The sequence below is a fragment of the Galendromus occidentalis genome, unplaced genomic scaffold, assembly GCF_000255335.2.
Source record: "Galendromus occidentalis unplaced genomic scaffold, Mocc_1.1 scf7180000077185, whole genome shotgun sequence".
NCBI classification, from domain to species: domain Eukaryota; kingdom Metazoa; phylum Arthropoda; class Arachnida; order Mesostigmata; family Phytoseiidae; genus Galendromus; species Galendromus occidentalis.
Window position 1 is genome coordinate 365,478 of NW_003805173.1, and position 27,056 is coordinate 392,533.

Genomic DNA, 27,056 nt, shown 5'->3' on the forward strand with positions numbered 1-27,056 from the left:
GCTCCTGCGTATGTTCCCGACAGGGGAATACCACTTTCGACCGACGCACAGGTGCTCGGACATGCAGCGTTCGCCGATGTCGAAATTATTTGTTTAGGTCATGGTCGGCCATACCCCGGTAGACGCCCCGGCTCACGTGCATAAAATTCCCACCCGAATTCTATGGGATGCTGGGAGCGACGATTCTCCGAGCTGAACGATAATCCACCTCCGCTTTCACTTACTCACGGAACGTGACCTGACTGCTCGTGTAAGAATGCTGCCCGATAAGGATCGAGCTGTTCCGGAATCTTCATTCATTCGGCTTCATTCAACTAGTCATTCAATATGCTCTGAAAGAGCTCGGTGAACATGCTCTGACTTGACAGTTGTTCAACCAGGACCAATCGAAGACCACGAAACTCGGGATCGGCCGATGCTTCTGCTGACTCTGGCGTCTCGAAGAACCGGTGACGCAGAACTCAAATCGAATGATAGCGCAGCAATCTCCGGAAGGGTACCTTAATCCGTTTTCGCAATCTGAACTCCAAGGTTCGTGACAAAGAAAGGTGAAAAGTCTCTTACCTATTGCCGGCTGACAAATTCGTCAGAGGCGTCGCAAGCAATGTTTCCGAGCGGAAAACTCACTTAGCGAGAAAGGTTCTCGCCGTTCTCTCCTCCCTCTCGCCCAGGAATCGGATCGCAAGTCGACGACCATTACGACGGGCGGCTGGCGGCAGATGTGGAATACTGTTCTGCGGAGTTGCTACTCCGGAGCGAGCCGGAGCGAGCAATCACGTTTTCTCCGCTCCCCGACCCCGACACATACAGGCGCTGAAACAACTCGAGACCACGTCTCGCAGACGAAATCGTACCAATCCATTACTCGATGTATTTGAGCTCGCTACCCCCGACAATAGAATCGGCATCATTCGTCGGTGAGTCGGTGTTTGACCGATGGCAATGAAACTCAGAATCGGCTCGATCATGAGAGGGATGAGCGAACCGCCCTGAACATTTTTGCAGAGCGGAAAGCATCATCTGTCGTAAGAGGTGTCCTCGCTCTAGCTCGCGCCTGAGATTCCCAATGCTGCGGTCCTTCTGCGGTTTGATACCTGACTCATTGTTCGGAAATGGCGCAGGACGGGGATCCAGCGACCGCTACCTGACCACCAAACCGCAACGCCACTGTTCCGCAACTGTTGACAATCGTTCATCTCGAGAGTTTCACCGAAACATCGTCTCGCAGCGTGCTGAACTCGATTTGAGAATCGAGATCATTCGGTCATCCCGATTCGTCCGCGATTTCCTCAAAAGGTTCAGGTATTTCGAGCCGAAGGAGAGGCATTTTAACCCCGAGATGAACACGCGACGGAGCGGACGCGTCATGGGGAGGGCGAGACGGGACATTTTCTTCCGTGAACGAGGCTGATTTAGTCAGCGAGGGTCCAAGCACGGAATCGGTCACACTAGACTCACATGAGACTGCTAGAGATTGTAAGATCCTGAAAATCGAGCACCTAGTAAGAGAGCGTTATGATTTGTTTGCAGGGGAAACTCCGAGAAGAGTAGAGCCTAGACTTGGAGGCCGAACGGCATGACGTCGAGGAACCAGTGATGGCTGAGGAATTGTCTCTCCGGACTTCGATCGCCAAGCGCTGAAAGTAATATTCGGTGCCCCTCTCATGGCCGGTTCCCATTCTTTCCCCCGAGTCCTTCAAAAATGATTCCGTGTCATCCCCGGGAACGCTCAGAGTTCCAAATGATACAGTTGTTGACAATTCGAACGTCCCCGCCCTTTGAAAGCTTTCGCCTATCGATCAGAGTCTCACTTCTCTCCTCTCGGGCTCGCGGAACCGTGTGGGAAAAAAGCTTTCTCCGACTAGGAAGCGGGTATTCTTCCCGGAATTCCATCTTATTCCGACTCGTATCGTGATCGCAAAGCGGTGAATGCATCTGGAGCTGAACCGCATTCGGATGGAAAGTGGAATCGGGAACGGGTTCCCCGAGCTCTGTATCCATGCTTGCTTAGCGATCAGTCTTGGGAACTGAGTTCGAGTCCCGAAGGGATTCCCGATTGATTCCTCTTCCGAGAGAACGACTCTAACCCGATTCCGATTCGGAATCAAGGCGAGCTTATGCGAACCCCACTGACAAGTCTTACTTCTAAGGGAGGATCCAATGGCTCGAAGAGTTCCCGCGGCGGAGGGTACGTGTCCGATCCGGCGGCGTGGACCCGAGACGGAGGGAGAAACGCCCGTCCGAGCGGAGATGATGTCTCGGGTCGATTGAGCCGTGCTCCGTGGATAGCGACGTTGCGGACGCGGAAGTTCCCGATGCAAGGATTCATGATTACCGAGGATCGTTCCGCGGGCCGAGTCCATGTGCCTCTGCGTCATAATCCGATGCAGCACCGAGGATTGCACGCATCTACCACTCCTGCTCGTTTATTGACCATTTCGTTGCGGTTCTCGGTGATTTCGGAGACTGGGGCTCGCGCGTCTCCAGCGCTCTTTTTCCAAAATGACCTCGAGTTTCCTGGCTCATGCAAGACTCTTACCTGGTATGCATATTTCAATGGCAGCATGGGGATCTTGTGAGAACCACTTTCTTATCGTCGATTACGAGGTCCCGTTTCGAGCTCGCGCGAAATCCGTCACGCAATCTTCACAGGCGCGTTTTGCAATGCACTCAACTCGCGCGAAAACGGCTGCGAGACAGGCGCAATCGAGCTGAAGGAACTTGTCGTCTCATGTATCCCATGATGCGGTTCCTGCGATGAAAAGCTTCGACGCAGCTATGTAAGCCGTGCTCGATTACGACATGAACACCCCACCAAGTTCTCGGCTGAATATATATTCTCGGGTGCTGAATATCGGATTTCGAAAAAGGCTGATAGATTAGAGCTGCAAAGAGCTAGGAATTGCAAAAGCTTGTGTTGAGCCGAACAGGACGATCGGCCTCGACGCTCTTCGCGCGGCAGCGTTATATGACCGAGAGCTGCGCAATTCCTCCGTCCGTAACGATGCCCGAGAAGTAGTCTCCGAGTTCCTGAGTGTCGCGAGACTATCCAGCAAGCGACAGTTTATTCATATTCAAGAGGGAATTATCAATTCGGATTCAAGGGGGATTCATGGAGAAATTATCATTCCATTCCTCGATTTCAAATACCCACTCATGTCGTTGAGAGCGGTTATGCGTGTAAGTCCTCAACCTCTATCCGCGAAGCAATCGGCATTCGGTATAGATCCGAGGACCGCTGCGGCTTTTCCCTCTGCACCTCGAGGGATATGCTCTGCAGAATAATCTCTTCGGCTCTCTCATCCTCTGACGTCAATTCAATCCGGGTATAAATTCGAATTCATGAGGGAAGTATGAGTTCAAATCATGGGGAAATTATGAGTTCGAATCCATGAGGAAATAATGAATTCGAGTCCTTGAGGAAATCATGAATCCGATTTGATGAGGAAATTATGGATTCGAATTCATGAGGAAATTAAGAATTCAAAGTCATGAAGAAATTATGAATTCGAGTTCACAAGAAAAATATGAATTCGAATTCATAAGGCAATTATGAATTCGAATTCATAAGGAAATTATGAATTCGAATTCATGAGGAAATTTTGAATTCGAATCCATTAGAAAATTATGAATCCGAATTCACGAGGACACCATGAATTCGAGCTCACGCGGAAATCGTGGATTCGAATTCACGAGCAAGATCGATCCGGGAATTATGAATCCAAATTCATGAAAGAATCACGAATACGAGTTCGAGAGGAAATCATGAATTCGAATTCACGAGGGAATCATGACTTCGAACTCTCGAGGGAATCGTAGAGAACTCACGAACGAGTTCTGACTCCGAGTTCTCGCGGAAACTTTCGAAATCCGCATCTGGTGGGATTCTACTCTCCACCGATATCCGATTTCTCGCAGCGGAGGCTCGAAAGATACCGATGCTTCCAATGTAGCGCCGGAGCCTGAGTGAGTCAAGGGACACCATATGTCACAATCGATGGCTCTAGTAGTGAATCGATGGCTTCGTTCCTCGATCATTCAGATTCTAAAAATTGTCGTATCACCGGGAAATCCCTATCGAACATCTGAAAGAGCGTGGGACCGCGTGCTCTGATTCCGTGAACTTTATCACGGTGAAATACTGCTTAGCTTAGCCACGCCTGACAAGTGGGACTCTAGAGACCAAGTCTGACGCATTCCCCTCCTTTTTCTTCCCCTCCTCTGCGAAGACATAAACAACGTTTTATGTTGAAGCTGGCGAGAAAAACGGAACACAGACCAAATCGACAGACAGGCATGCCGGCCGTGCGGATAGCCAAGGGACTGACCGACCGACCGACAAACAGCGCAGCGCGGGAAGATCTCCAGAGCGAGAGCAGAGAAAGAGAATTCGTTCCTCTCGCCCGGAGAACTTCTAGAGAATTGTGGGCCGGTCGACACCGTGGGCGATGTGCGGTCTCTGACTCGGGCTCAGAGCCACCGGGCGATCGGCGGTGTTAAGGCTGAGCGTAAGAGCGAGGAGACCTCGACCCAATCGACTTGCAACTCTCTGTGTCAGCAGCAACGTTTGACACGGCCGATGTCTTATGGCCGGGAGGAATTCCTTCACATTTCCCGCACGCACCTGACGCTTCGCGAGACGTCATTCGCGCCCGGATGTTCTTGGCAGACAGGACGTCTCGACGCCCTCGAGATTCAACGACTTCCCTTTCGAGGGTCGATAGACATTCAGAGTAAACTTCGTTGCCCAACCGATGACCCATCTAATCATCGCTGACTTTCGATGCGGATGCCGCGTGGTATCATCTAGCTTTCGCAAAGATATTCCTCTCCGCTTGACCCACCGCAGCCCTCAGTAATTTCGAGTCCGCCGAATAGATCGATCATGCGTTCTCCCACAAAAATATTTAATTCCTAACCAGGAACTCCCGAGTTGTCTAGGTGACGGAGCATTGTCTTCAAACAAGTTCCATCGAGGTACAAGCTCTCGGGGCACTCCATCATCAAGAGTGGCGACCAGGAAGTCTTTCCCTGCTCGTACCGATGACGTCGAACGATGACCAGACCCATTAACATCTTAAGGGCCCGTGGATTGCCGGAGTGAGCTGCTCTAGTTTCACATTCAAGCTCGGGACGGTGCGTGGAATGAGCGCATCTTAGCATGGGCTTTGTTGCGCCAGGAAAGCCCTGGGACGTTCGACTTCTCCGACAAGAAACCTCCGTCCGCAGCTATGACGTTCAATAGCTCAATCATTGCAATCTCCCGACTCCCTGGTCGAGGTAGAATCGAGAGACGGAGTGCGAGCCTCGCTTCCATCCGCAGACATGCGACCATCAAGCGACTGAGGGGAGTTCCACCCCATGTTAGTCAGCATGCGCCAGATCATGAGCTTCGTCGTCTCCAGATAGGCATAGAGGGCAATAAACTTCACTTCTTCCGTGACTGTTAAGCAAACCACACGCGTCGTCCATACAGTCAATTATTACCCCAAGCATAGTAGCTCCGACTTGATACCACTCCGATTGCCCCGTGGGGACCCTAGCGGATGAGTCGGAAGCGCTTCCCTGGTGTTGTTTTGATTTGGAGCTTAACAGTCTCGCATCCTGGATCGGGTATCTTCCTAATTGGAACAACAGCGGATCAACTCATTCGGAGAATGAATTCCCCGCGCAGCCGATGTGTCTGCGCTCAACGACCGGCGTCCGGAGAGTGTGCTCCCCCATCCATGAGGATTTAGAACGCGGAACGCCCAGTGGACAACATGGGAACGACCTGGAGACGTGGATTCCGAGATCTCGATCATGAATTGCCAACATTCACTCCCGCGACCGATAGACCGAATACATAGTTCTGGAAAAAGGAAAATCCCAAAAATGTCTGATCCATTTGCTTGTGAGCACTTCGGCTGAAACCTGAAACAATGATTACCTAGTTCTATTTACGATCGCCGTCGACGGCGAGCGGCTTCCCTCTCCGATGATTTGTTCCATTGTCGACTATGTTCGGATTGAAGTTCCTGGCGTCAGCGCAAACGCGTCCCACTCCTATCAGCGGCATCGTTGCCAGCTCTCTGTGACTGCTGATCGTTACTCGTCGGCGTCTGTTGAAGACTCGGAGGTTACGACCGAATCTCAGAATGCAAACGCCGAGCCCGATTTGGTTGACCGGCGGCTCGGAAAACAACAGATAGCTCTCCCATTAGATCACCGCCGCGCCAGAGCTGAAAAACATCTTGGTATGAGAAATCGTGGATTCCGACTCGTCCATAGGACAACGGATAGGCTATTCCCTTGAGATCCACAGAGGAAAATCCAGACGCCAGCGACAAACTCCAGGTGAATCAGAGCTTCGAGAAAAGTGGCTCTTCCCTCACTCGTATGTTTATAGTGGCGTCTATGGAGACACGTCGACAATGACTCTCAGTCAGCGATGACTTCATTCTAGGTGAGGTTCCTGTTCGTAAGAACCGAGGCTGTCCGAGAGTGGCACCGCAGCGGATGGCAGCGTCGTCGGTCCCTAAGCAATGAGTCCGCATATCTGTCCGCTGTTCGCTGACTCGCTTGGTCGCTAGGTTAGCTGCTTGGTTCGACTACAGGCTAGCTAGCTAGCGCCCGGAGTGAGTTGCCTCTGGTGCTATCGGCGTGGCTCTCTGGAAACCACGACAGAGCTGAGGCGCGCGCGCGCTCGCTCGAGTCTCCCTCTTCGAGCATTCCTCGTGTGGTGGCCGCGACTAGCCCGGTCGGCCAGCTAGCTGGCTAGAACTAGCTGGTTGTCTTGCCACCCTGCCCGCTTGTCTGCTTGCCTGACTTTTGTGCCTGCGGCCAGTGTCTGTTAGATTCTACACTGCCGGAGAATTGTTGCTCGAGAGACCGAGATACAGTTGTGTGGATACTTGTTGTTGTGCGCTTGTGAACGCTGCGTCCTCAGCATGTCCGAAACGACAATCAAGCTCAGTAGGGGCGACGGAACTCCGTGGGGATTCCGGCTCGGAGGTGGGAAGGATTTTGGATATCCCGTCTGTATTCAGAGGGTAAGTGGATAGCGAATACGGAGATTCCTCTCTGCGACCAGCTGGTCGCAAGAGACGAACTGGAGAGCATTTCGGGCTGGGAACTTCAAATCTGGGACTTTTCTGAGTTTTGTGGTCTTCTTCGTTCCGCTGCTGATTACCGTTGACACCTATCTCAATCAAGAAGTGCGAATTGATTACCGTGAGTGATTTCTCGAATTCAGAGAATGAGAAGCTGCCGTAATGCACGGTCGTTACACATTCGAGAGTTTACTTTCCACTTTGTCTGTGGTGGTTACTTTCTGACCACGAGCACCGAGATTCAACGTAAGCTTCGTTGAGGAAGGCCAGACCAACGCACCACCGCCCATGATGGTCGTTGGTGCGTTCTGTGGCTGAGCCTGGAACAGCACCGCTCGAAATGTAAATAGAACGAGAAACCACACTCGAATTAAAACACTCGTTTAACATTTTCCGTGGCAGAGGTGTGTGTTCAGGGTCCCGAGCTTCTTTGATGGTCTCTGAATTGTATCGGATTATCTCAAGATAGCCAGATACACTTCTGAAGGGAAGCCGCGGCGGGTATCGCGAGCGGGAGGGATTAGATCTCGCGTGTGTCATCCGGGGATGAGCTCTCAGAGTATCCGATGATCGCGTTCTCATCACACATAGACTCACCGGATTTTAGACAGCCGAATGAGATGACCAATCAGAAGATTACTCAGCTTATGATCTTCGAGAAAGACATTTTCTATTCCCCCACGGAACTGATGGGATCGGAGGGTGAGCTAGAAAAAGTGGAAGCTCATCTCGTAACCCGTATTCTCCGGACCTTGAGAAAAATGATCGGAGCCGAACTCTGGAGTTTGAGGATGCATCCGCGGCTGCAGGAGGGCCGCTCCGAGCTTCATTCTAGATAGATGACCCGCGGAATCTTCCCAACCTCCTCAAGAGAGCGCGAATCATAGACGAGGTAGTCCACGGCGGCATTCCTGGGTGCTCTAATTCAATCCCGACATAATCGTTGTCTAAATGAGGTGGACGGAATGAGTCTAGGAAGACGGAAGGGAGAAACAATGTCGAGCTTCTCATTGTCAACTTGTCCTCCCACGCAGTCTCTGACGATCGTGCGGGGCCTCAGCCGCAGCGGCCTGTTCGGGACGCCTCATCATCGAATCAATCACCGAGAGCCCGTGTTTTCTGCACCGAACACCTGACGTTCAACACGATGCTTTGTCGCATCGATCCTGGACGCTCACACCTCAGGGAGGCGAAGCGGAAGAGTGCGTCCGCCACGAACACTGTTTCGAGAGTGCTGAGGGTCCACCCAGCGGACCGCTCCGTCGAACAATTCCGAGTGGAGGATTCCACCATCGGGAACCGAATGTTATTCGAGTGTCGTATCGGAGCATGGGGCTGGTGATATTCCGACGTGAACCGCTGCTCTCAGTCGAGGAAATCGAATTCTGGCCATGCGAGGATTTTCCCTCCCTATCTCGTTTATTCATTCTTCCTAGTATCGGTTCCGGAAAACGGAGCGATTTTCGACGTTCGCCGTGGCTGAAGAGGCCTGTGATGAGACAGAGACGTTTGGATTGACGGCTTCCCAATCGGTCGGCCGGAGACAATTATCGGTTTCGATTTTCCCTGCCCTGGCAAACCCGATTGATCGTGGATAGACGGAGATTTCGATTCTGGTTTTCCCGATCCGCCCGCATCCATTCACTGAGTGCATGGCATGGCTCTGAGACGTGCCTCCATCGTCATGTCTCATCTTCTCAAGACTTCCAAGCGTCGACCTGGGAAATCTCCGTGTATGCGCGAATGATATTGAAGAATCAGAGGGGATGAAAGCTGCACGGAAGATTCCCGGAGAATGGAGAAGATCGATTAGGGCAGAATGGATGGAAGAATTTTTATTCTCGCGATTGAAATATTCTCAGGAGGATAGGATGTCTCCTGGGCTCGCCAATATGATCATGAATCTCGTGAATGTGGCAGGACTGGAGTGTCGGAGGACGACGGGAGGCCTCGGGGAACTTCCAGGATTACCGACTTGAAGATTTGCTGGCGCGTGTCACCGACCTTACTAAATCGGGTCCCCTTATCCCTCATAAGCCGTGGCGTACACAGGATTTTTCTTGGGTGAGGGGGGGGCTAGATCGGGTCTCCGCATGGGGCTGAAATCCAGTATGGCGATTCGCTCGTGTACTACAGCATTACGAAGAGACCATTTGGGAGGGGGCTATAGCCCCTTTAGCCCCCCCCCCGCCGTACTCCCTTGCTCATGGGTGAATGCATTCGGAGACCCTCTCCAGTAGCAGATTTTGAAAAGATCGGTTTGCTCCGCGAGAGCGTTCATCCTCAACGGGAATCCATAGATTTGGAGGAGACAGAAGAAAATGATTGGGCATCATCTTGGCGAGAGAAATTCCTCCCCACCGAATTTGCCTATCGCTTGAGTGCATCGATCGAGTAAGAGCATTAGGTGAGGACAAAAGAAAACAGCGGACAAGAATCTTCACTCCCTCGCTTTTCTAGGGGAACTCAAGGGTTTCCCACGTGGCTCACATTTCGGAAACAATTGTAGCAGTATTCCGATGCGGTTGGCTGTATCGGATTTTCCCTCAAGTCTTCCTTCCGGGGTCCAATGACGTCACAGCTCAAAGCCACTGAGTGTAATTTTGCTACAATGAGGATTTCGACCGGAAACCTCTCGACAACATCCTGCCGACATTTGCAAGGCTTCGAGAGGCCATACTCGGATTACATTTTGACGCGACGCGCGACCCGTCTCGAAAAGGCGCACAACGAGGAGATTGTACGTCCCAGATTCATGAAATGAGTAGGGAATTCATGATATTTGACGAGCTAGCCCCATCGAAGAAGAGGCTGGCAGGCTGAGCCTGTGATTGAAGACGCATAATTGGCTCAGATTCTTCTGCCGGAGATAAGTTTTCTCCTTGTGATGATAAGGTCGAGAGGGAGCTCGAGAGCTCGCCTATCGCATGATCGAAGGATCTCGGTCGGCACCGGGACGCTCGATGTGTGACGAGAGTGAGCGATAATGATTTCGCGTGTCTTCCCTCAGCGAGCCCGGATAACCACAACTTCGAATCGCTTCGCTCTATTGAGCGGCCCGTTCCCCCCTCGCCCACAAACCCTTCCACTTCAAGTCGCGATCGTCTATCCGTCCCAAAAGTTCAGCACTGATAATTGAATCTACGCAAGCGATGGCGTCGGCGTCTCTAAGCTTGCGGAAACTCGATAGAAGAGATTCCGTGAAGAGAAGCGGTGCGAGCTTTGAAGGAAAGCGAGTATAGGACGGGATGGCCGTTGCAAGGACCCGCATCGGAGTTCGGGGCGAGCCAAGAGCAGCCGATTCGCCCAATCGATCCTTTTTAATTCCTGCAGGTTGGCCGATGTCTTGGAGGACTCCGCTGTCGGCGTGAAAAGGACGTTTCATTTTCTTGCGAATCAGCCGCCGTGTTTCCCGGTGCAGTCCATCCGAAGATGATCGCTGCCGGCAGGCAATCAACGAAATCGGTCTGCCCCCAGTGCCACTCGTTCTAGGAGCCTGATCCGGTCCCTTACGGGGGAGGACGATGTGCTGGAACTAGATCATTTCTCACTCTATTCCTGTCTGTCGGTCCGCCGTCTGTAAGGTACCTCTTGTAGGTCGATACACGTAATTTCACGGCGGTCTAGGGATCGCCGGAATTGCTCCTCCAGCTCGAGAGTGTTGGCGAATCGAGGCATCCTACGAAAAAAGTGGCGCAACATCGCTCAGCAGAGCGCAAAGACTCGCAGACTAGGGAGAGTACCGGACTTGGGTAGAAAGACCTCGTACGCCTCCTACGGGGGCGCCAGAGATGGAGAAATCTCCGGCTCCAAAGCCAAGTGCCGATGCGTTGCGCTGATGCTCTGTTGACCCGACGCTGACGCCAAAGGAGCTCATCCCTCTGCCGGGCTGGAGTTGCCGCAAGACAACCACGCGGAAAATACCAGAAAACAGCCCGGAAGTCGCAGCCCACTGAGTCCGAGTGCCAGGCTCCCGCGCCGAGAGTCGTCGAGAGTGGAGGCGGAGAGGATTCTGCCACGCGGGGGTAACGGATGCCGGGCCCGAAGAAGAGAGGCTACTTATCACGAGAAAACTCGAATTTTTGATCGATCGAACATTTTTTCATTCGTGGGATCAACTTCTCAACCTTCGGAGGACATTCGTATCCTCTGGATGAACGAGAGAGGCTCTCCCGGAGAGCTTTCGAGCCTGTACCTTATCGCACCGGTAATTCAATGGAGGGATTCAGTGGAGGGATTCTGACAACTAACCAGGCGACCACTCAACTATCGCAGAGGTGGAAAGCTGCGGGAGGCCACGCAGCGAAAAAGTAATGTACAGAGAAGCGGACAGCGAAGCCGCAATTAGAAACGAGACTCCAGAGTAATGAGGCCGTTAATTGCGCAGAACTTCCATGGCGCTTGCATGAAAGCCTTCAATGAGAAGCGAATCCGCATTCGATTGTCTCCTTTGGAAGGCAAACACCGGAACTGATCGAGTCCGAGGTCCGATTAGTGCTTGAGGCTTTCATCCAGCCGCAAATGGAATTGGGACTCAGATTGTCGGCAATTGCCGATCCATGTCCTGGGCCAGTGCATCGTCGCGTCGTTAGAGTGCCCGAGGATTTCGGAGCGTATACCATGAGGAAAGACTACCATGGGATAGACTAGCAGTGAGTGATCCCCGGCAATGAGGTCGAGCAATGAAGCGGAGGAGGAGCTACTTTCGGATCCTCTACGATGATGTCGACTCCTCTTACTCGGAATTTCGGGCGAATAACATCTCGTCGTCGAAAATTCTCTCACCGTTACCTTCGAAGCGTCGCGACGGCGTCGCGGACTGGCTCGGTGAACCCCTGCACTTTCATCTTGAGCTCGCCGAGAGTCTCAGGGAGGATTCCTCCCGTTTCGAGCGGATCCCTTCTTGCCTAGAACCCGGAGGCTCAGGAATGCTCTCGTTCCTGTTGCACGGCATCCTAGGCGACATGGAACGTAGACATACATCGAAGCATTGATGCCTTCCTCCCACTCTTGTTTGCTCTGTCCGCAAACTCTCTGGCAGGAACAAGACATTTTCTTTGTGGGAGCGATTGTTTCGCGAGACAGGGAATCCGAGCTGCAGGGAATCGGTGCACTTTGATGCAGCATTTATTCGACCGTTCGAGAGGCGGACGAGCAAGGAGCCCTCCGCACGCGGAGGAGACGGAGTGCGACAAAAGTACCTCTTGCCGCAGTCTCTCGTGTATCGAGAAAGTCAAAGAAAGTCCGAGACGGCATGTATGTAGAGCGAGACCCTAGAACACTCCTACACAATCCGTAGCAGACAGAGACTCGGGGCTTTGCGCGATCGGCGCGTCTGAGAGCAAACAGACCTGAGAACGAGAAACCTTCCTCCGAGGAAACCGGAGATACCATCAGTAAATACGAGCTTAATTCTCGCGGAGTGAGAAATATCAAGAATTTTGTGGCACGACGATCCCCGACCCTGGTGGATGCCGATTCGGAACAGAGTCTCACAGATTGTAAACCCGGGCCGCTTTTCCATGAGTCTCATTAATTGGATCATGCGGCGTTCGTCGGGATATTTGCATCCGGTGAAGAGCCAATTCTATAATTAGAGATTCCCACAGCGTGGCGCCTGTGGCTAAATCCGGCTTTCCTACTCTCTAAGCGGGGTTTAATCATCAAAGCAATTATTTATTTGCAAGCAGTGCAGTCGACTTAGTTCCAAACTGCTCGAGAATCTCGGGGGAAGTCCCTTCGCCTGCTGAGCTCGTCGGTGGTCGTCTTGGATCAGGAGCCCGAAAGCCCCACCAAGAAATATTTTAATCTGTCCGTAGGTGAGCCTCTCGTATATCATTCGATTTTATGTTCGGGAACAGTCGGCTCCAATAGAGAATAGCATCCGACAAGTTTTGGCGTCTTCGACGCACAGGAGGTTGCGGCGGGAGGTTCATACACGCAACCGAGAGCTGCTTTCAGCTCCACGTCCATGGGAGAGACCCCGCCGTCCCAATCTCGACTCGATTTTTCACTGAGCAAACATTTATCCAGTGATAAAGGCGAGGATGAGGGTGTTTGCTCTTGTTCACGCGAGTTTTTTGGATAGCTCCTTGGAGGAAATCAAGATCATACGTTCTCCGTCTCCGACTCCCGGGAAACTCGTGCTTGGTATTGTTCGTTTTGACTCCGACGGCTCGAGGCCACCGGGGAGTCCTCGGGAGGATTCTTAAAATTTAAATTCCCGATCTACTTTGTCTGAGAGAGAACGGGTCCCCTATAGCCCGTTCCCCGGACTTTTGAAGCGCTGCTAGGAGAAGCCTCATGAGGTTTTCTCCTGTTCAAAATAAGTCACGATGTTGTTTACGGAGCTAGCGCAAGCTAATATTTCTTCAGCTCGGGCGGCAATTCTCTTGAGCTGAATCTTAAACTCGGGAAGCTTCAACCCAGGGGCGGAATTGTCGACTCCGACCCCAGTGCTGCATGGGAGGGATAACGACACGATCGTGAACCTCGAATTATGTGAATTCTTTTAGGAGAGGAGCAACTGTCTCCGGTAGTTTGGCGGAAACATGCAGAGAACATTGTATAGCTAATGTAGACCCTTCGGCCAGTACATCATTGAAGTACATGGAGCGATGCTAAAGGGATGTCGTAATATGTCACCGAGTCTATAGCCGAAAGCCCTTCACAGAGAAAGTCGGACGGGATGTATTATGTCGGCGGGTACGTGAGTCGGCGAACATTTCCGGTGTGCCTCGGCCACACACAGCACCGTATGGGACCACAGGAGCTTGTTTGTGAGTGGAAGTGAGAGTAGCTCTGATAAAAATGCCGACGCAGGACGGAGGCATTCATCCGGGGAGACCCAATATGCTCGGAATGTTGGGCCCGTCGCAAAATATGTGTGCTCAGAGAGACCTCTCCGAGAGAGTAGGAGGAGAAAAACTCCCACGCCAATTACGAGAGCCTTTACACAGACAGAGATGTATCCACCCGACCGAGTCCACATTCGTCGTAATGGTTCCAAACGAGAGAACTTCTGTTGTAAAACTCATCGCTCAAAGATTAGCTCCCCATTCAATTGCTATCCAGACATTGATTGTCAGGGTTTCGATTCAGAGCTCGAATCATTTTTTCTTTTTCTCGCCCCTCAGGCCAACCCGGGAAGCTTAGCTGAGCAGGCTGGCATCCGAACCGGAGATCAGGTGTCGCGAATTTCTGGCCGTTCCACCGAACACATGAGCCACCAGGATGCTCAGAACGCCATTCTCAACAGCGGAAACTATCTCGACCTCACCATCGTACGGTAAGCGAAAACTTTTCCTTTCCGTCTTATTGACAGAGCGATATTAGATTTCGTGAGTGGTCGCGAGCTCCCCCAGAGGTCGATTGCAGCGTCGTTATGATGTGGAATCGAAGAGGAAATAAAACCATAGGATCAGTTTCGGCAGCTCGTTCTTCGGAAGCGCGATGAGTGGAGCAGAGCCAAAGCTCCCAGAACTTCCTATCTTGCGACCCTGTTTCCCGGCTCGAGATTCTTGTTCATTATTCGCCGTTCTGAAGGAAGTTGTTCAGTAGAGGGGTCTTGAAGCGAAAAATCGATTTTTCCGTACCTGAACAGAATTTGCCGGTGTAAGGGAATTCCTGCCGCTACTGTCGGGGAAATCCGCTCCCTCTTAATTCAGATAATCGACTTACCCAACTACTATGACGAGAAGAGTCGATCAAATGACGAGTTGTCTGGGTCCGGAGGCGGAATGGATAAAGGCACAGGGTAGGGAGCCCCTATTATATTACGCCTGGCTTCTCCTTCGACGTGCCCTCCCCAAAACGGTGCTGTGCCGCGCTGATCAGAAGACGACTCTTATCGTCACGTCTCGCACTCAACAGATTGGCGCCATAATTCTGATCTTCACGTGAGGAAGGTCTGCGGCGCGGCTCCTCACAATGGGAGCGGCGATGCACGTTTCCTCCGTGATGACAACGATTGAGGAGAGCGAGGCCACCTTGGTGAAGACTCGTCGATGCTGATTGATCTGATCGTCATCCGTAGAGAGATTGGGCAATCGAGTATACCTGTTTCCGCTGGAATTCGACCGGTAGCCTTCAAGATTTTTTTTCTTTGGGTTATCGCCCTTCCAATATACTCAAGCGATGATCCGGGCTTGAGCCATAGACTTCTTTATTCCTCTCCGTCCCGAAGTCCTATGTATGACGTACAGCTATGAGCGAGGAAACTTCGGAGGTGCCAGCGAGCGTATCAATATCTTTTATTCCTCTCTATCAATAGCCTTCTCTGAAGGCCAAGAGGAGAAATCGTCCGACCTCCCGAGGTCAACACGTGGACAATCTCATAAGCGTCTGAGAGCAGGAGCATCGAGTATACTACCGCCGTAGAACAAAGGGAAGTCACGGCGGGGTTGTGTCGTGTTTCATCACGGACTCCTCGCATATATTCCTCGGCCAGCTCCCTTGGAGAATAGCAAACAAGATCAAGCCTCGATACTCCGAAATCTCTCAAAGCTCTCCAACCCGAAGCGCATGCACCGAAGGCGTCGAGTGTCTAGAAGAATAACGCCGGCAGACTTCCCTCGTCGAATTATTATAATAAGATCCCCAAGTTTCCCCGATAGTCTTTTTTCCCGAGGACACCGTAAAATGGAGTTAAAAATTCATCCACAACACGGTCGCTATCCAAGACATATCGGCCATCCTTCAGGAATTATTGAATAGCAGCAGCCAATATCGAAGCATCAAGGCTCCCGCGTTCCAACCGGTATGAGCTCCAGGGAAATCCGCTCCAAGCGGACCTTGCTTGGAAGACCCTGTAGTTTCCCTGGGAACTCAGGGGAAGAGAGAGGAAAACCCAATACGTCCCATCACTGAATTCCTTCAGGGAAACTACTCAATCTTTTTCGCACACTCATATTCCCTTCCGGTAGACTTTTTCCGGTGGAAAAAACTCGCGAGAGCTCCTTCTCGTCTCCGTACAGCTCTCCTCTTTGACTGTCGTTTTCGCCTCGCGATGCTTACGTGTGCTCAAGATGCTGATCGCTTGTGTGTTCTGTTTTCAGCGGCGGATCTTTGACGTGGGCACCGTCGGTGCAAGCAGTCGGAGACATCACTCCTGGATCCCAAGGACCTTTAACCAGGACATCTTTAGCGGCGAACAAACAAACTCACAATCCGATCGGCTCGTCGCATAATACTTCGGCTAAGCCTTTCTCGCCGCAAATCGTAAACAAGCAGTACAACTGTCCTGCGGCCCTCTACTCCATGGAGAGTCTCCGTGAGGCCCTCGAGAAGCAAAGCGAGGTTCTCACTGGAGGTGCAATAGGGTTCGTGCCCACTTTGCCCACTCAGGCTCACTAAAATCAGCGCGTCGCGTCGTTTCGGTGCCAATCACCCGTGACTTTCGATATCCGCTGGCGTTGATGAGTTCCGTTCCCCGCAGGATCAACTTCATGAAGGAGGATAAACCTTTGAACAAGGATTCCGCTGTTTACCGTATGGTCCAGGAAGAGGATAAAGCACCCAAGAGTAGGTTTTGTCCGCTGCGCTCTGACGTGGCTTTGCTAGGAACACATATGTACTTTCATCCCGCTCCAGAGTTTCGCGCCAGACCCCCTCCCCTTCCCATCGCAATTGGAGTCTTTCCGGGGGGAAGAGTGTCTTCGGCATAGATAATGCTTCGATTGAATTCCTCATGGGCAGTATTGTCAGCGTCTGATCGTACTCCTTGAGACAGCTTGAATTAGGACCAAAGTCTTAGGAGACTGTTGATTACATGCCTCGACGACGCAGTTCGCCGTAACCTATAATATCCGTCCGATGGTAGACGTTTCGGCGCTTCACTCCTTTTGCTTTCTCGCGATTGATCAAAGTACATGCCTCGCTCCGTCTCCTTACATTTGGAGTCGCGGGAGGAGCTCTCATCCGTAACCCGGAGTTTTTGCCGATCGCTTCTCGAAGCGCTTTCAGCGGGACTCTCCCCCACATGCGAACACAAGCCCCTCAAATACAGTGTTAACGCCGTCCATTAGTGTTGTTTGGCTGCTGAGAGAATCACTGAACCATCGTAGAGTAGGTCCGCTTATCTAATGCTTTCGCTCTGTCTCATCTTGCCGTGACCCGTCGTCGCTGCTCGTTCGCTGCCCGGTCGGTTGGTTGCTTACTGACGGTCTAGGACGAGGTCCAAGCGCTGCTCCCATTGCAGCTCCAGGCTCACCGTGTCCAGCGTTGTCTGGGGTAGACAGCTCTCCGCTGGGCTCGGCGGGACTCCGTCACGTCGAAGCGCCGCGGCCGCCGCCCGCCCCGGTCCCGTCCGCTGGCTCCAACGTCACCGCTGGGGGACCGAACGTCTGTACTGAGTGCGGCAAACTCATCGTGTGAGTGTTAATCCAATTCTGAATTTGCTGAGTGAGGACGTTTGCTGAGCAAGGAATCAGCAAGAATCATGAATTTATGTTCCGGAAGAAGGCTGGTCTGCTCCAGGGAGATTGCGAAGGATTCCTCCAAGTAATTCATTCATTGGTATCCGCTCCTCCCAGTCAGAGGCATCAAGACATAGAGAATATACAGGAGTAGACGTACGTACGACGCGGCTCAGTTGACAGGTACCTGTCATACAGGTACTTCCGACCTTCGATAATAACTCGACGTTCTCCGCAATATCAAAACTTGCGAATGCGTCTGCGGTATGCGGAACCTGACCAACAAGGATTCCCGGCGATCCTGCCAGATAGAAAGATATCGACCATGAATCTATCACTCCTCCGGGATTTCCGTTAGCTCAAGGCTTTATTGTCGGGCACAACAGATTTGCCATGACGGCTTATTCATCGACAACTAATTTGGCCGGAGAGCGGATTTCGCTGCTGAAGCATCGGATCCAGCTGAACATCCTTAAACCCGGTAGAGACCGGGCACGACGGGGACTGCGTGAAAGCTCCCGATGAGGGTCCGTGTACCTCGCTGTCAGATATGGGGATGGACGGAAAACACGCGATAAGCTCCGGCCCACAGATGGCCCCGGGACGCATTTGCAACAGCCATAAAACCCTCTGGAAATATTGATCCGGGGGGAAGGAACATATGGAGGACTATGTTTCCCAGAACATTATCGAATGTCAAAGCAGATAATCTGACTTGAAAAAGCAGAGAGGGGATGAATTGAATGTTATGTTCGAGAAGCTCTGTGATTTCCGGCATGGGCGACTGGCTGGATGCAGACATGTTTGAAATAGAGCCTCGGGAAGGGAAATATTCGAAACATTGATTCGAAACACTAGCCGTGAGGGCGCTTGGGCATCGATTGGAAATTTTTTGAAGTCTGTCAAGAGAAGGGGAGCGTCAAAAATGGTTCAGGAGAGACGGAAATTCTAATTTCATTCAATGGGGGAACAGTCTTCCGAGGAAAGTTGAACGGGTCTTGTGCGGTACCAGCCCGTCAAGTCGAGGTACAACCAGACAAGCTCCCAGAACTTCAGGGAGCTTTCCCGATGCATACTCGCACCCTGAGATCAGAATTCTCCGAGCTGCAGAGTCGCTATGGATTTCCACGCCGTACTCGCCGATGTGCGGATCTGGGAGGAGCGATCGGACTCGGGAATCATGCTTGGGAATCCGTCACTCCGGTTCCCGGTCAAAGGAAGCTCCAGAATATCTCTGGCGGATCCATGCGAATAAGGAGACCTCTGCTCACACCGAAGGATCTGAATAACGACGAGCAATTTCATCGTAGGGGGGTCTTCTGCCGTATCAAGGATCGAGACATGCACGCAGAATGTTTCCGCTGCGCCACTTGTGGGAACTCATTGAAAAATCATGGTTACTATCTCGTGGGAGGTAAACTGTACTGTGAAGTACATGCTCGGAACGCATCTGTTATGCTGAAAGAACCGGTCTCTCCGTAAGTACCAAGGCATACTTCACTCCACAACGTAGATTGACGCTTATTACAACCTTTCCACGATCGTCTAATCGCTTCCAGAACTTCGTCCCAACCGATTCCCGCTCCAGCGTCGCCGGGAATTTCTCTCGGATCCCTGCCAGCTCCTATCAGTCCGAAGCCGTTCTCGTCAAGTGCTCCGACGGTGAGCGCTTTGTCTTCAACAAGCACAAAATCGATGACGAGAAGATTCTGACGGGGAAATGAGGGGCGAGAAGGAGTTCATGTCACGCTTCGACCTGAGGAGGAGACGTGATAGGAGAACGCTAGCGACACAAGAGGAGAGGCTGGACTCGAGGGACCTTTTTCTCCCGCATTTCCTCTCTGTCAGGATTGACCAAGCAGAGAAAACTTGTGGGAAACTCTGGGGAGCGCTGAGAGTTGGAGGGAAAACGAAAGAAACGCATACAGCCTCGGGGTCAGAGGAAACAGAGGGACGAGAAAGGAGTGCCCGAGGTCACAACCACTGTATCGAGAGGAGCGTTTGTCTCTGTGTTCCCGCTGTCCACTCGATTCAGCGAATAAGTTCCGGACTCGCTCTCGCTGGCTCTGGCAACCCTCTTTCTTGTGGTCTTTTATCTTCTTGCTGCTCTTTTGCTTCCATGACCCCGTTCGTAAGCCCCCCACCAGTGGTACCTTCCAACATCCCCGTCTCAGTTTCACTATTTTTGATTTTCAGTTCCGCTCAGTCGCTCCGCCCGTACCTCCTAAACCCTTGCCTCAGGTACAATCTTCTGTCTCGTTCCGTGGCTCGTCCTATTTCCATATGTATTTCGACTTGAATCATGAACCCGACCGGGAGCCGCGGGATCACGCCTAGATATTCGACGGCGCTCTCGATCCCCTCATGATCCTCCGCCTGAGGGACGGCGGTCCCCTCCCAATTAGTTAGCGCGGCATCAATAGTATGACAAGAACTCTAACCCCGCTCGTGCGGAAGAATTGAATCCTTCCCAATGAGCTCCGTCGAACAACGAGCTACGGAACCACGGAGCTACACTTCTGATGCGCTCCCGAGTATTCTCCCGTCAATTGATCTCGTCGCGATGTAGGTGTCCATCAACGATTCGGTTTCACTTCATTTCAGCGCAATTCCGGATGCTTCGAGCCTTCACCAGCAACAGGTAAGTTCCACGACGCATACAATGAGCCATATCACAATCAATGTTCTTGGGCGGATGAGAAACGGGCGTTCGACTCATTCTGACGAGAAAATGTCGTGTCGGAGCGCTTCCCTCTTCAATGGAATAGATTAATTCCCGACGAGCAAATTTCGATTCTGTCCCCGGGAGTTTGAGAAATTGATGAGACAAAGGCCGCATCTTGGCTCGAGAACTCGAGGGATGGAACAGGAAAGTTGAGCAGATCAGGACGTGCGAGATTCAACGCGATCCCATGTTTTGAATTCTGCTCCCCAAACAGAGTTCCCGAAGGAAATTCATGACCGATTCGGAGTCTGGAAATCTTCACGTGTAGAGTGTGATCTCCTTTTGCATCGATATGATTCAGAGCATTCATTCGTATCAAGAATCGAAATCGAGTCCCTTATGAATGGATTACTCTCAGAAATCTACAGGGAGACTGCTTCCGGGACCTACGATTACTCTGTGGGATCATTTTATTCGATTTTGGCTCTCTTCTTCTGAAAGGAACTTGTGGGACTCGCTGAGGACTGCTTGATGGATGTCGATCTAGGTAGTTGCTCACCTGTCCTGGGTTCCCTTCGTTGAATTGCTGTATCTGGAATCGTAATCTAATCGAGATCTTTCTCTCCCTTCCGACCTGCTACCTGCATCCGGTCGTGCATGTCCTCCGCTCATTCCCTCTGCATCCATTCCGTGCCACGCTCGCCCCTCTTCTCATGACCTTCCATGATGACAATCATCTGCACTCCTCCTGCGCCTCTCTCTCTCTTTCGTTCCGAATGTCTCCGATACCTTCCGACTGTGCATCTCAATTCCTCAATCGATGGAACATCGATGCCAATCACTGAACTTGTTGCGCCGATACGAAGACCCGAAACCCGGGTCGTCGACACCGCCGATCGCGTCGCAATGTGCTGTGTCTGCTTGCACTGATCCTTCCGCCAATCGAAATTTCACGTGGCCTCCGCAAGACAGCAACCGTCAACTGGTTTCGAACGCCACTCGAACTGCGCCCATGTATCGAGCTCCCCCGCGAGACCAACAAACCCGCTTTACTTATCGTCCTACAGAAGCCAACTTCAATCCCGCGCCGCCAAAGTGGCCTCCTCAGCAAACGTTCCATCAGAGTACGACATCAACAACGACCCAAGCGTCATCCGCGACGAATTCATTCAGCTCCGGTCTTGAACCGCTTGGCGGAAGCAAACCGGCCCCTCGTCGTGGCCGTGGAATGTTAAGTCAGGCCGGGGGACGAATTCCGGTCTGCGCTACATGCGGAGCTCCGATCAGGTGGGTACCTTTTCACGTTTTCCCGGAGAGGGCAGAAGCTATCGAACTCGACGAAAGAGCGCCTCCGCTTTCTTCCCGGGCACGAAAGAAAAAACTCACGAGACCAATATGGGAGTTCCCCGTGTGACCCCCCGACTGGACCGATTATAATCAGCAGGTCCATTTTTGTGGAAATTCGTCGGTGTCTTGCCGCTTGAAATGAGCCCCGGAGATTATTCACTGTTTTTCACCGCTTATCAATTATTTATCAATGACTCAATGATTATAGGTAATAATTACTAATCATTAATCAAGATCCTCATGTGCGCTCGAGCTCGTGGACAATATTGCCAGCAACGCCGTGCTCTTACGGCCGACCATCTGACCGAGTTCCGGCGCGCAAGAATACTCAATGGTAATCGTAGCGCGGCTCGTGCCGAAAGTTTCCTCGGCGAGCGCAGTGTTTGCTTTTGAGGTTTCGAGTAAGAGGAGCTTCGCAAAGAACCGAGATGTCTAATCAAAACTCCTGTTTCGAAATGAATTTACTTCCGCTCGCGGCGTTCTCGCTCACGCCCATGTCCCGTTGAGAAGAAGCACGAAGATTACTAAGAAGACGGAATCGCGCTCGCTCTCTCGAGAAACAAGTTGTTACGCGCAAACAGTAATTGTAAGAACTTTCGTGCATTCAGCACGGCCGGGGAGCAGATGCTGTCGGGGGCAAACTCCCGAATCTGCTCAGCACGTATTTATCCAGGATTCGATAAACAGAACTAATTATTACGAATCATAATGATTGCCCGGGGTACTGTTCTCCGGTTCCGCCGCTCTTACCGATTACTATTTATCTCTCTATATCGCTCGGTGCTCCGCGCCTCGATACCGCCAATACATCCAACGACAACGCGCGACTTTCCGTTGTAAGCTCCCATAGAAGCGAATGACGGACAAGTCTGTAGTTGGATCAATGCAATCGATCTCAGCGATGAACAAGATCCATTCGCCTTGCAGGGGACCTTTCGTTTCGGCTGTAGGGAAGACCTGGTGTCCGTCGCACTTCGTCTGCGCAAATGGAACGTGTCGCCGTGATCTGATCGACTGCGGCTTCGTAGAAGAGAACAATCATCTTTATTGCGAGCGCTGCTTTGAGAACTATATGGCTCCCACGTGTTCGAAGTGTCATCAAAGGATCAAGGGCGTGAGTATCGTTTACGACTTTCCTCCGAGACGTCGGACCGGCGGCTGCAGTCCGATCGATTCGGGCCCTCGAAGATCATCATTCCCGCGAGGAATCGTACAAAGGAAAAATTATTATCCGACATTGTACCTCGATACCGATCCCGTGGGGGGCGATCTTCCCCCTGGCGGAATTGCCCTCGATGGGAGCGGTGTTCCAGAACGTGTCCCGTGATCACTTATCATTTTCCGCCCTCCGATATCTGAGGGCGACAGATAATGGCCAGGTCCGGGAACGACTCGCTTCTAGGCTTCTCGTTGGAGCATATGTCGCCTCCGTTGCCCGTGATCGAGAGCGCGGGTTTTCCCCGCCGATCGAATGGGTATGTCTGCCCCTCGACTGTCCATTTATCTTTTTCAAGTCAGGCGGACAGGTCTCGCCCCGGAGTGTTCTCGATGGTAGGATGAATAGAATGGGTGGACGACATCCTGGAATCCGTATCCTCGTATTGATCAACTTACGTGGCGGGACTCCGGTTAATTCCGGTGCGAGATATTCGATATATTGGAGCGACCATCGTTCTGAGACCTTAAACGAGAACATCAATTTCACTTGTCTTTGCTGTTCTCCGTCAATAGCGACCGGTGTTCCGTTGAAATCGGAAGCCGGTTCTCCCAGGCGCTTTTTTATTCCAATGCGGATGATGCTCGGGAGCTCTGTCAGAATCTACTGCAGCCGAACCTCGGCGCAATCATTGAGAGCGTCACGTCGAAGGAAGCCTCCTCGCAAATCACGCGCAGCGGCTGACGTCCTGTTTCTGAACTTCCGGCGAAAAAAATTCTGCCGGGATACAAGAGAACGATCCTGATTGGACTGGCTCAAAAAACTGTTCCCCGCTCGAAACAGCGTCCGGGCAACCGCGAAACTGGCTCTGCAACTCCGCAATTAGGAACTTTCGATTTCGCGGCAGTCCCAGAGCTGGAAAAGCCCAGCGAAGCTCTCTCTTGCTCCGCATGTTCCGGTGTTGTGTTTTTCCCAGCAGACGCAAAAATCTCTGGGATTGAGTAAAAGTCCATCGAGCTTTCGGGACCGAGAGCTTCCGAGAGTATTGCATATGAAGCGAATGAGGACGATTCCACCGTGGCCGAAGACAAGCTACATGGCCAAGATGGGCAAGTTATGCATCTTACCTGCCCATTCGGAGCGTGTTCCAGCTGTAGGCTCGGTCTCGTCGCCATGCAGCCCTCGAAAATATATGCTGAGACTCCTCCTGGGATACATATTCCCCCCGCGGCTCCCATATTCATAGAGTCTACAACGCACTCACAAGAGGGCGAGATCCAGATGCCAAGCTTGGGTAGTTTCGCATGCACAGGACTTCAAAGGATTGAACGATATGCATAGAAACGGGAGGGGGGCTCTGAAAGCGAAAGATGGGCTCGATTGACGCCATCTCCTTCGGAAGATCCTCCCTTGTCAAGCGCCGCTAGATCCACCGACAAGGTTCAAATTGTTACGGCTTCGGTTTCCGACTGAATCGATTCCGACCAAACTCGTGTGGATAAGACAGTGAATTCGCGCGCTCCAAACCTGAGGTCCGATTTTCGTTGGCGTGTGCGGTCTTGAGCCGGAACTTGATTCTTGAAATTCGAGACATGGACTGCAAATAGACAGCTTTCGTCCTCACAAGCCCCACGACACGAAAAAATCGTCCGTCGAAGGCTCATATTGAGATTCGGGACCGGGACTCGATACAGCATCCCGCCGAGAGTACGGCATGACTGCGAATCGTCGCGAAAGTACGTAGGAGGGTAGATGCGCGGAGGGATTGCGTTCCGCGCCCCCGGGGCTTCTATCAGGATAGAGCGCGGAGCGTAGATTATGATCCATATTTACAGGGCAAACTTACCCTGGGCGTTTTTTTTGCATGAGCCTACGCTGTCGGAGAGGAATCAAAGGCACCGGTTGCCGAAACCGGCTCCGAAACGAATTCGATGCCGTTACCTGGAAAGGGAATTTCAAAGAAATCGTTCGTCGATCAATGACTGAAAGTTGTGGAAAACGCCACGGAATTTCGCCAGGGACAGCCACGGCCTGCTCAAACCTTCGGAAGCGTGGCGTTGCGTAAAGACTGGCAGTCTCGCCTCGCATAAGCCACCAAAGGCGACAGAGCCAACGGGATATGAGCTGCTCATTCTTCCTCGGTACCATGCACCAGCTCCCATCCTGGAAAGGAGCGCTCGCCGTGAAGGAAAACATAATTTATTTATTTTTCCCCAGGACTGCTTGAACGCAATCGACCGCCCTTGGCATCCTCAGTGCTTCACATGCGCTCACTGCCATCGTCCGTTCGGAAACAACTCCTTCTATCTTGAAGACGGACTTCCGTACTGCGAGAGAGACTGGAACGAATTGTTCACCTCGAAGTGTTTCGGCTGTGGATTCCCAATCGAAGCCGGCGATCGATGGGTTGAGGCGCTCAGTAACAACTATCACTCCACCTGCTTCAAGTGCTCTGTGAGTATCGAACCGCGCGTGATTTCGAAGAAGCTCTCTATCGTTTTACTCAGGGCTCGTAACCCCCTGAGATGAGCGTCGCGGGGTTCTCGCTGCGTGACGGAACAGGTGAACGTCGATCTCCGGTCTTCTCTCTGCCGGGAACAGCGGGAGCGACACTTCACTCGAGGGAAGCCCATCAATGTGATTAAGTTCTTCTGCCTGATGATTCTCTTGTTGCGTTCCCGGAAGGGAAGCATCTGCAAAGCTATCTACGAAGCCGTTCATTACTTTCCGTTCATTTCGCTCATGTCCGCGAGCCTCTTTATCACGTACTTTCTCGGGAAGTAATTTGTTCTGAAAGAGCGCCGCGCTCTTTGTGACCCACTCATCCTGGGTGTCACTCGTCCCTCGACGTCTGTCCTCGGAACCGATCCCATTACAGGGGGAGCATCTCGGAGAGGCAGTCCCTGTGCTCTAAGTTTCAATTCGGAGCGAATATCGTTAATTTATTGACTGTGTGAGAATTAGCCGCCGATGAATAATTTCCTCTCTCTCGGCAGGTATGCCATAAGACGCTGGAAGGCCAGAGCTACTTCGGAAAAGCAGGGAAGCCGTACTGCCGTCTGCACATCAGATAGATTACTTCCGGGATTTATGCCGCTCGACATAAGATTCCGCACGGGAATCGACGAACGAAGGCGTTCCGACTTGTTAAATTTTGAAACGGAGAATAGTCACGGTATTTACGCCCGCTGGAATCCAGAACATCCCCGTCTAAGGGCGCGTTCATTCTCTAGTGCACTTATGAGGCGAACGATGTTCTGTTGTTTTTTCGTTGTTTGGAGTCTCCCTCCTCTTCTTTCCCCTTCTGATCCCCCGTCGTTCCCTCATCGGTGTCCGCATCTGCATATGTCCCTCGACTGAACTCTTCCCCCGATTCTACGCGGAATGGGCTGTCAAGATGTTCTCGCACGAGGACAAGAGCTGGACGAAATCGAGGGAAAATTTCCTCCTCCAGGTCCCGATCGTATGTGTCCGAATCCCCACAGCACAGATGAATAAATGATCGATTGCTTCCGACAAAGGTGTCTCCCATCTCATTCCTCTCGAAAATAAAAATTCATTCGGTTGAAGTCCCCGAATGGAGCGCAATCATATCCCGTCCAGACTGTGCGGCAAGGCTCGTTCGGCCGGAAGTCGATTATTCGGGATGTCGGCGTCGTACGATCCAAGAGAAAACAGTTCGGCTTTCGCTCTTGCTGCACTCGTGACATCCCGGAGCCCTGCGTTATTCGGCCAAGCCACGCGGCCGGCTGAGTCTCGTTCGCCTTCCCGCGTGTCATACAGACTAGCGGTGCCTGTTGTTGTCATTTCTCCGGTTTGCAAAGGCCGACGAGCAGCTTAGGGATGCGCTTAGTCGCAATTAGTAGTAGTGGACGCACAACTCTCCACCCCTAACAGGGACCGAATAGCCGATTGATCTTCCTTATAGATCCATTGATAGTTCGCTTGATGGAGATCTCTACTGATTGGAATGCGAAAGGCATCGCATGAACTACTACATTCAGAGGTTTATCATCCAGAACGACATCGTTCTTAGGGCAGCTGTCTAGCTGGCTCGGAGCGGCCGGAAATGAGTTCCATCGTTAATCGTCCGGCAAGCCACGCTCCTATCCTAGTTTCTCGCTATTAGAGGACTTTGTTATCAGCTGCCATGATCGGATCTACTATGTGAATCCTGAGCGCGATAATGAAGAGAGCCCAGACGAAAATGAGTCCACGTGGAAGAGTTCAAAAAGAAAACCCCGACCGGGACTCATCGTTCCCAGTCTCACTTGGATTCACATCTTCAGTGGAGCTCCGCTCAATTCCGAATCCCTGGGACCAGACCCACAGGATCTATTGGGCCGGGAGCCGCAACAGAGCTGAGGGGTCCATGTCTCGGC

The 27,056-nt window shown here is 51.9% G+C and overlaps 1 protein-coding gene across 1 annotated transcript; it reads left to right on the forward strand.

Annotated features, from left to right (window-relative positions):
- Positions 1–6,929: 6,929 nt before the first annotated feature.
- On the forward strand, positions 6,930–26,194 carry Zasp52 (Z band alternatively spliced PDZ-motif protein 52). Its single transcript, XM_003741588.1, has 11 exons — positions 6,930–7,031; positions 14,228–14,379; positions 16,148–16,411; positions 16,528–16,613; positions 17,290–17,461; positions 18,817–18,984; positions 19,095–19,168; positions 21,239–21,458; positions 22,446–22,632; positions 24,892–25,128; positions 25,671–26,194. The coding sequence occupies exons 1-11, from the start codon at positions 6,930–6,932 to the stop codon at positions 25,746–25,748; spliced, it is 1,740 nt and encodes a 579-aa protein (XP_003741636.1). The 3' UTR covers positions 25,749–26,194.
- The last annotated feature ends 862 nt before the right edge of the window (positions 26,195–27,056 follow it).

What these genes read in the sequence shown, in the direction of transcription:
- Zasp52 (XM_003741588.1), top strand. Translation starts at nt 6,930, where the DNA reads ATGTCCGAAACGACAATCAAGCTCAGTAGGGGCGACGGAACTCCGTGG. An exon ending in AGAGGATAAAGCACCCAAGA is followed by an intron (nt 16,614 to 17,289) that starts GTAGGTTTTGTC and finishes CTCCCATTGCAG; the next exon opens with CTCCAGGCTCACCGTGTCCA. An exon ending in CCACCTGCTTCAAGTGCTCT is followed by an intron (nt 25,129 to 25,670) that starts GTGAGTATCGAA and finishes CTCTCTCGGCAG; the next exon opens with GTATGCCATAAGACGCTGGA.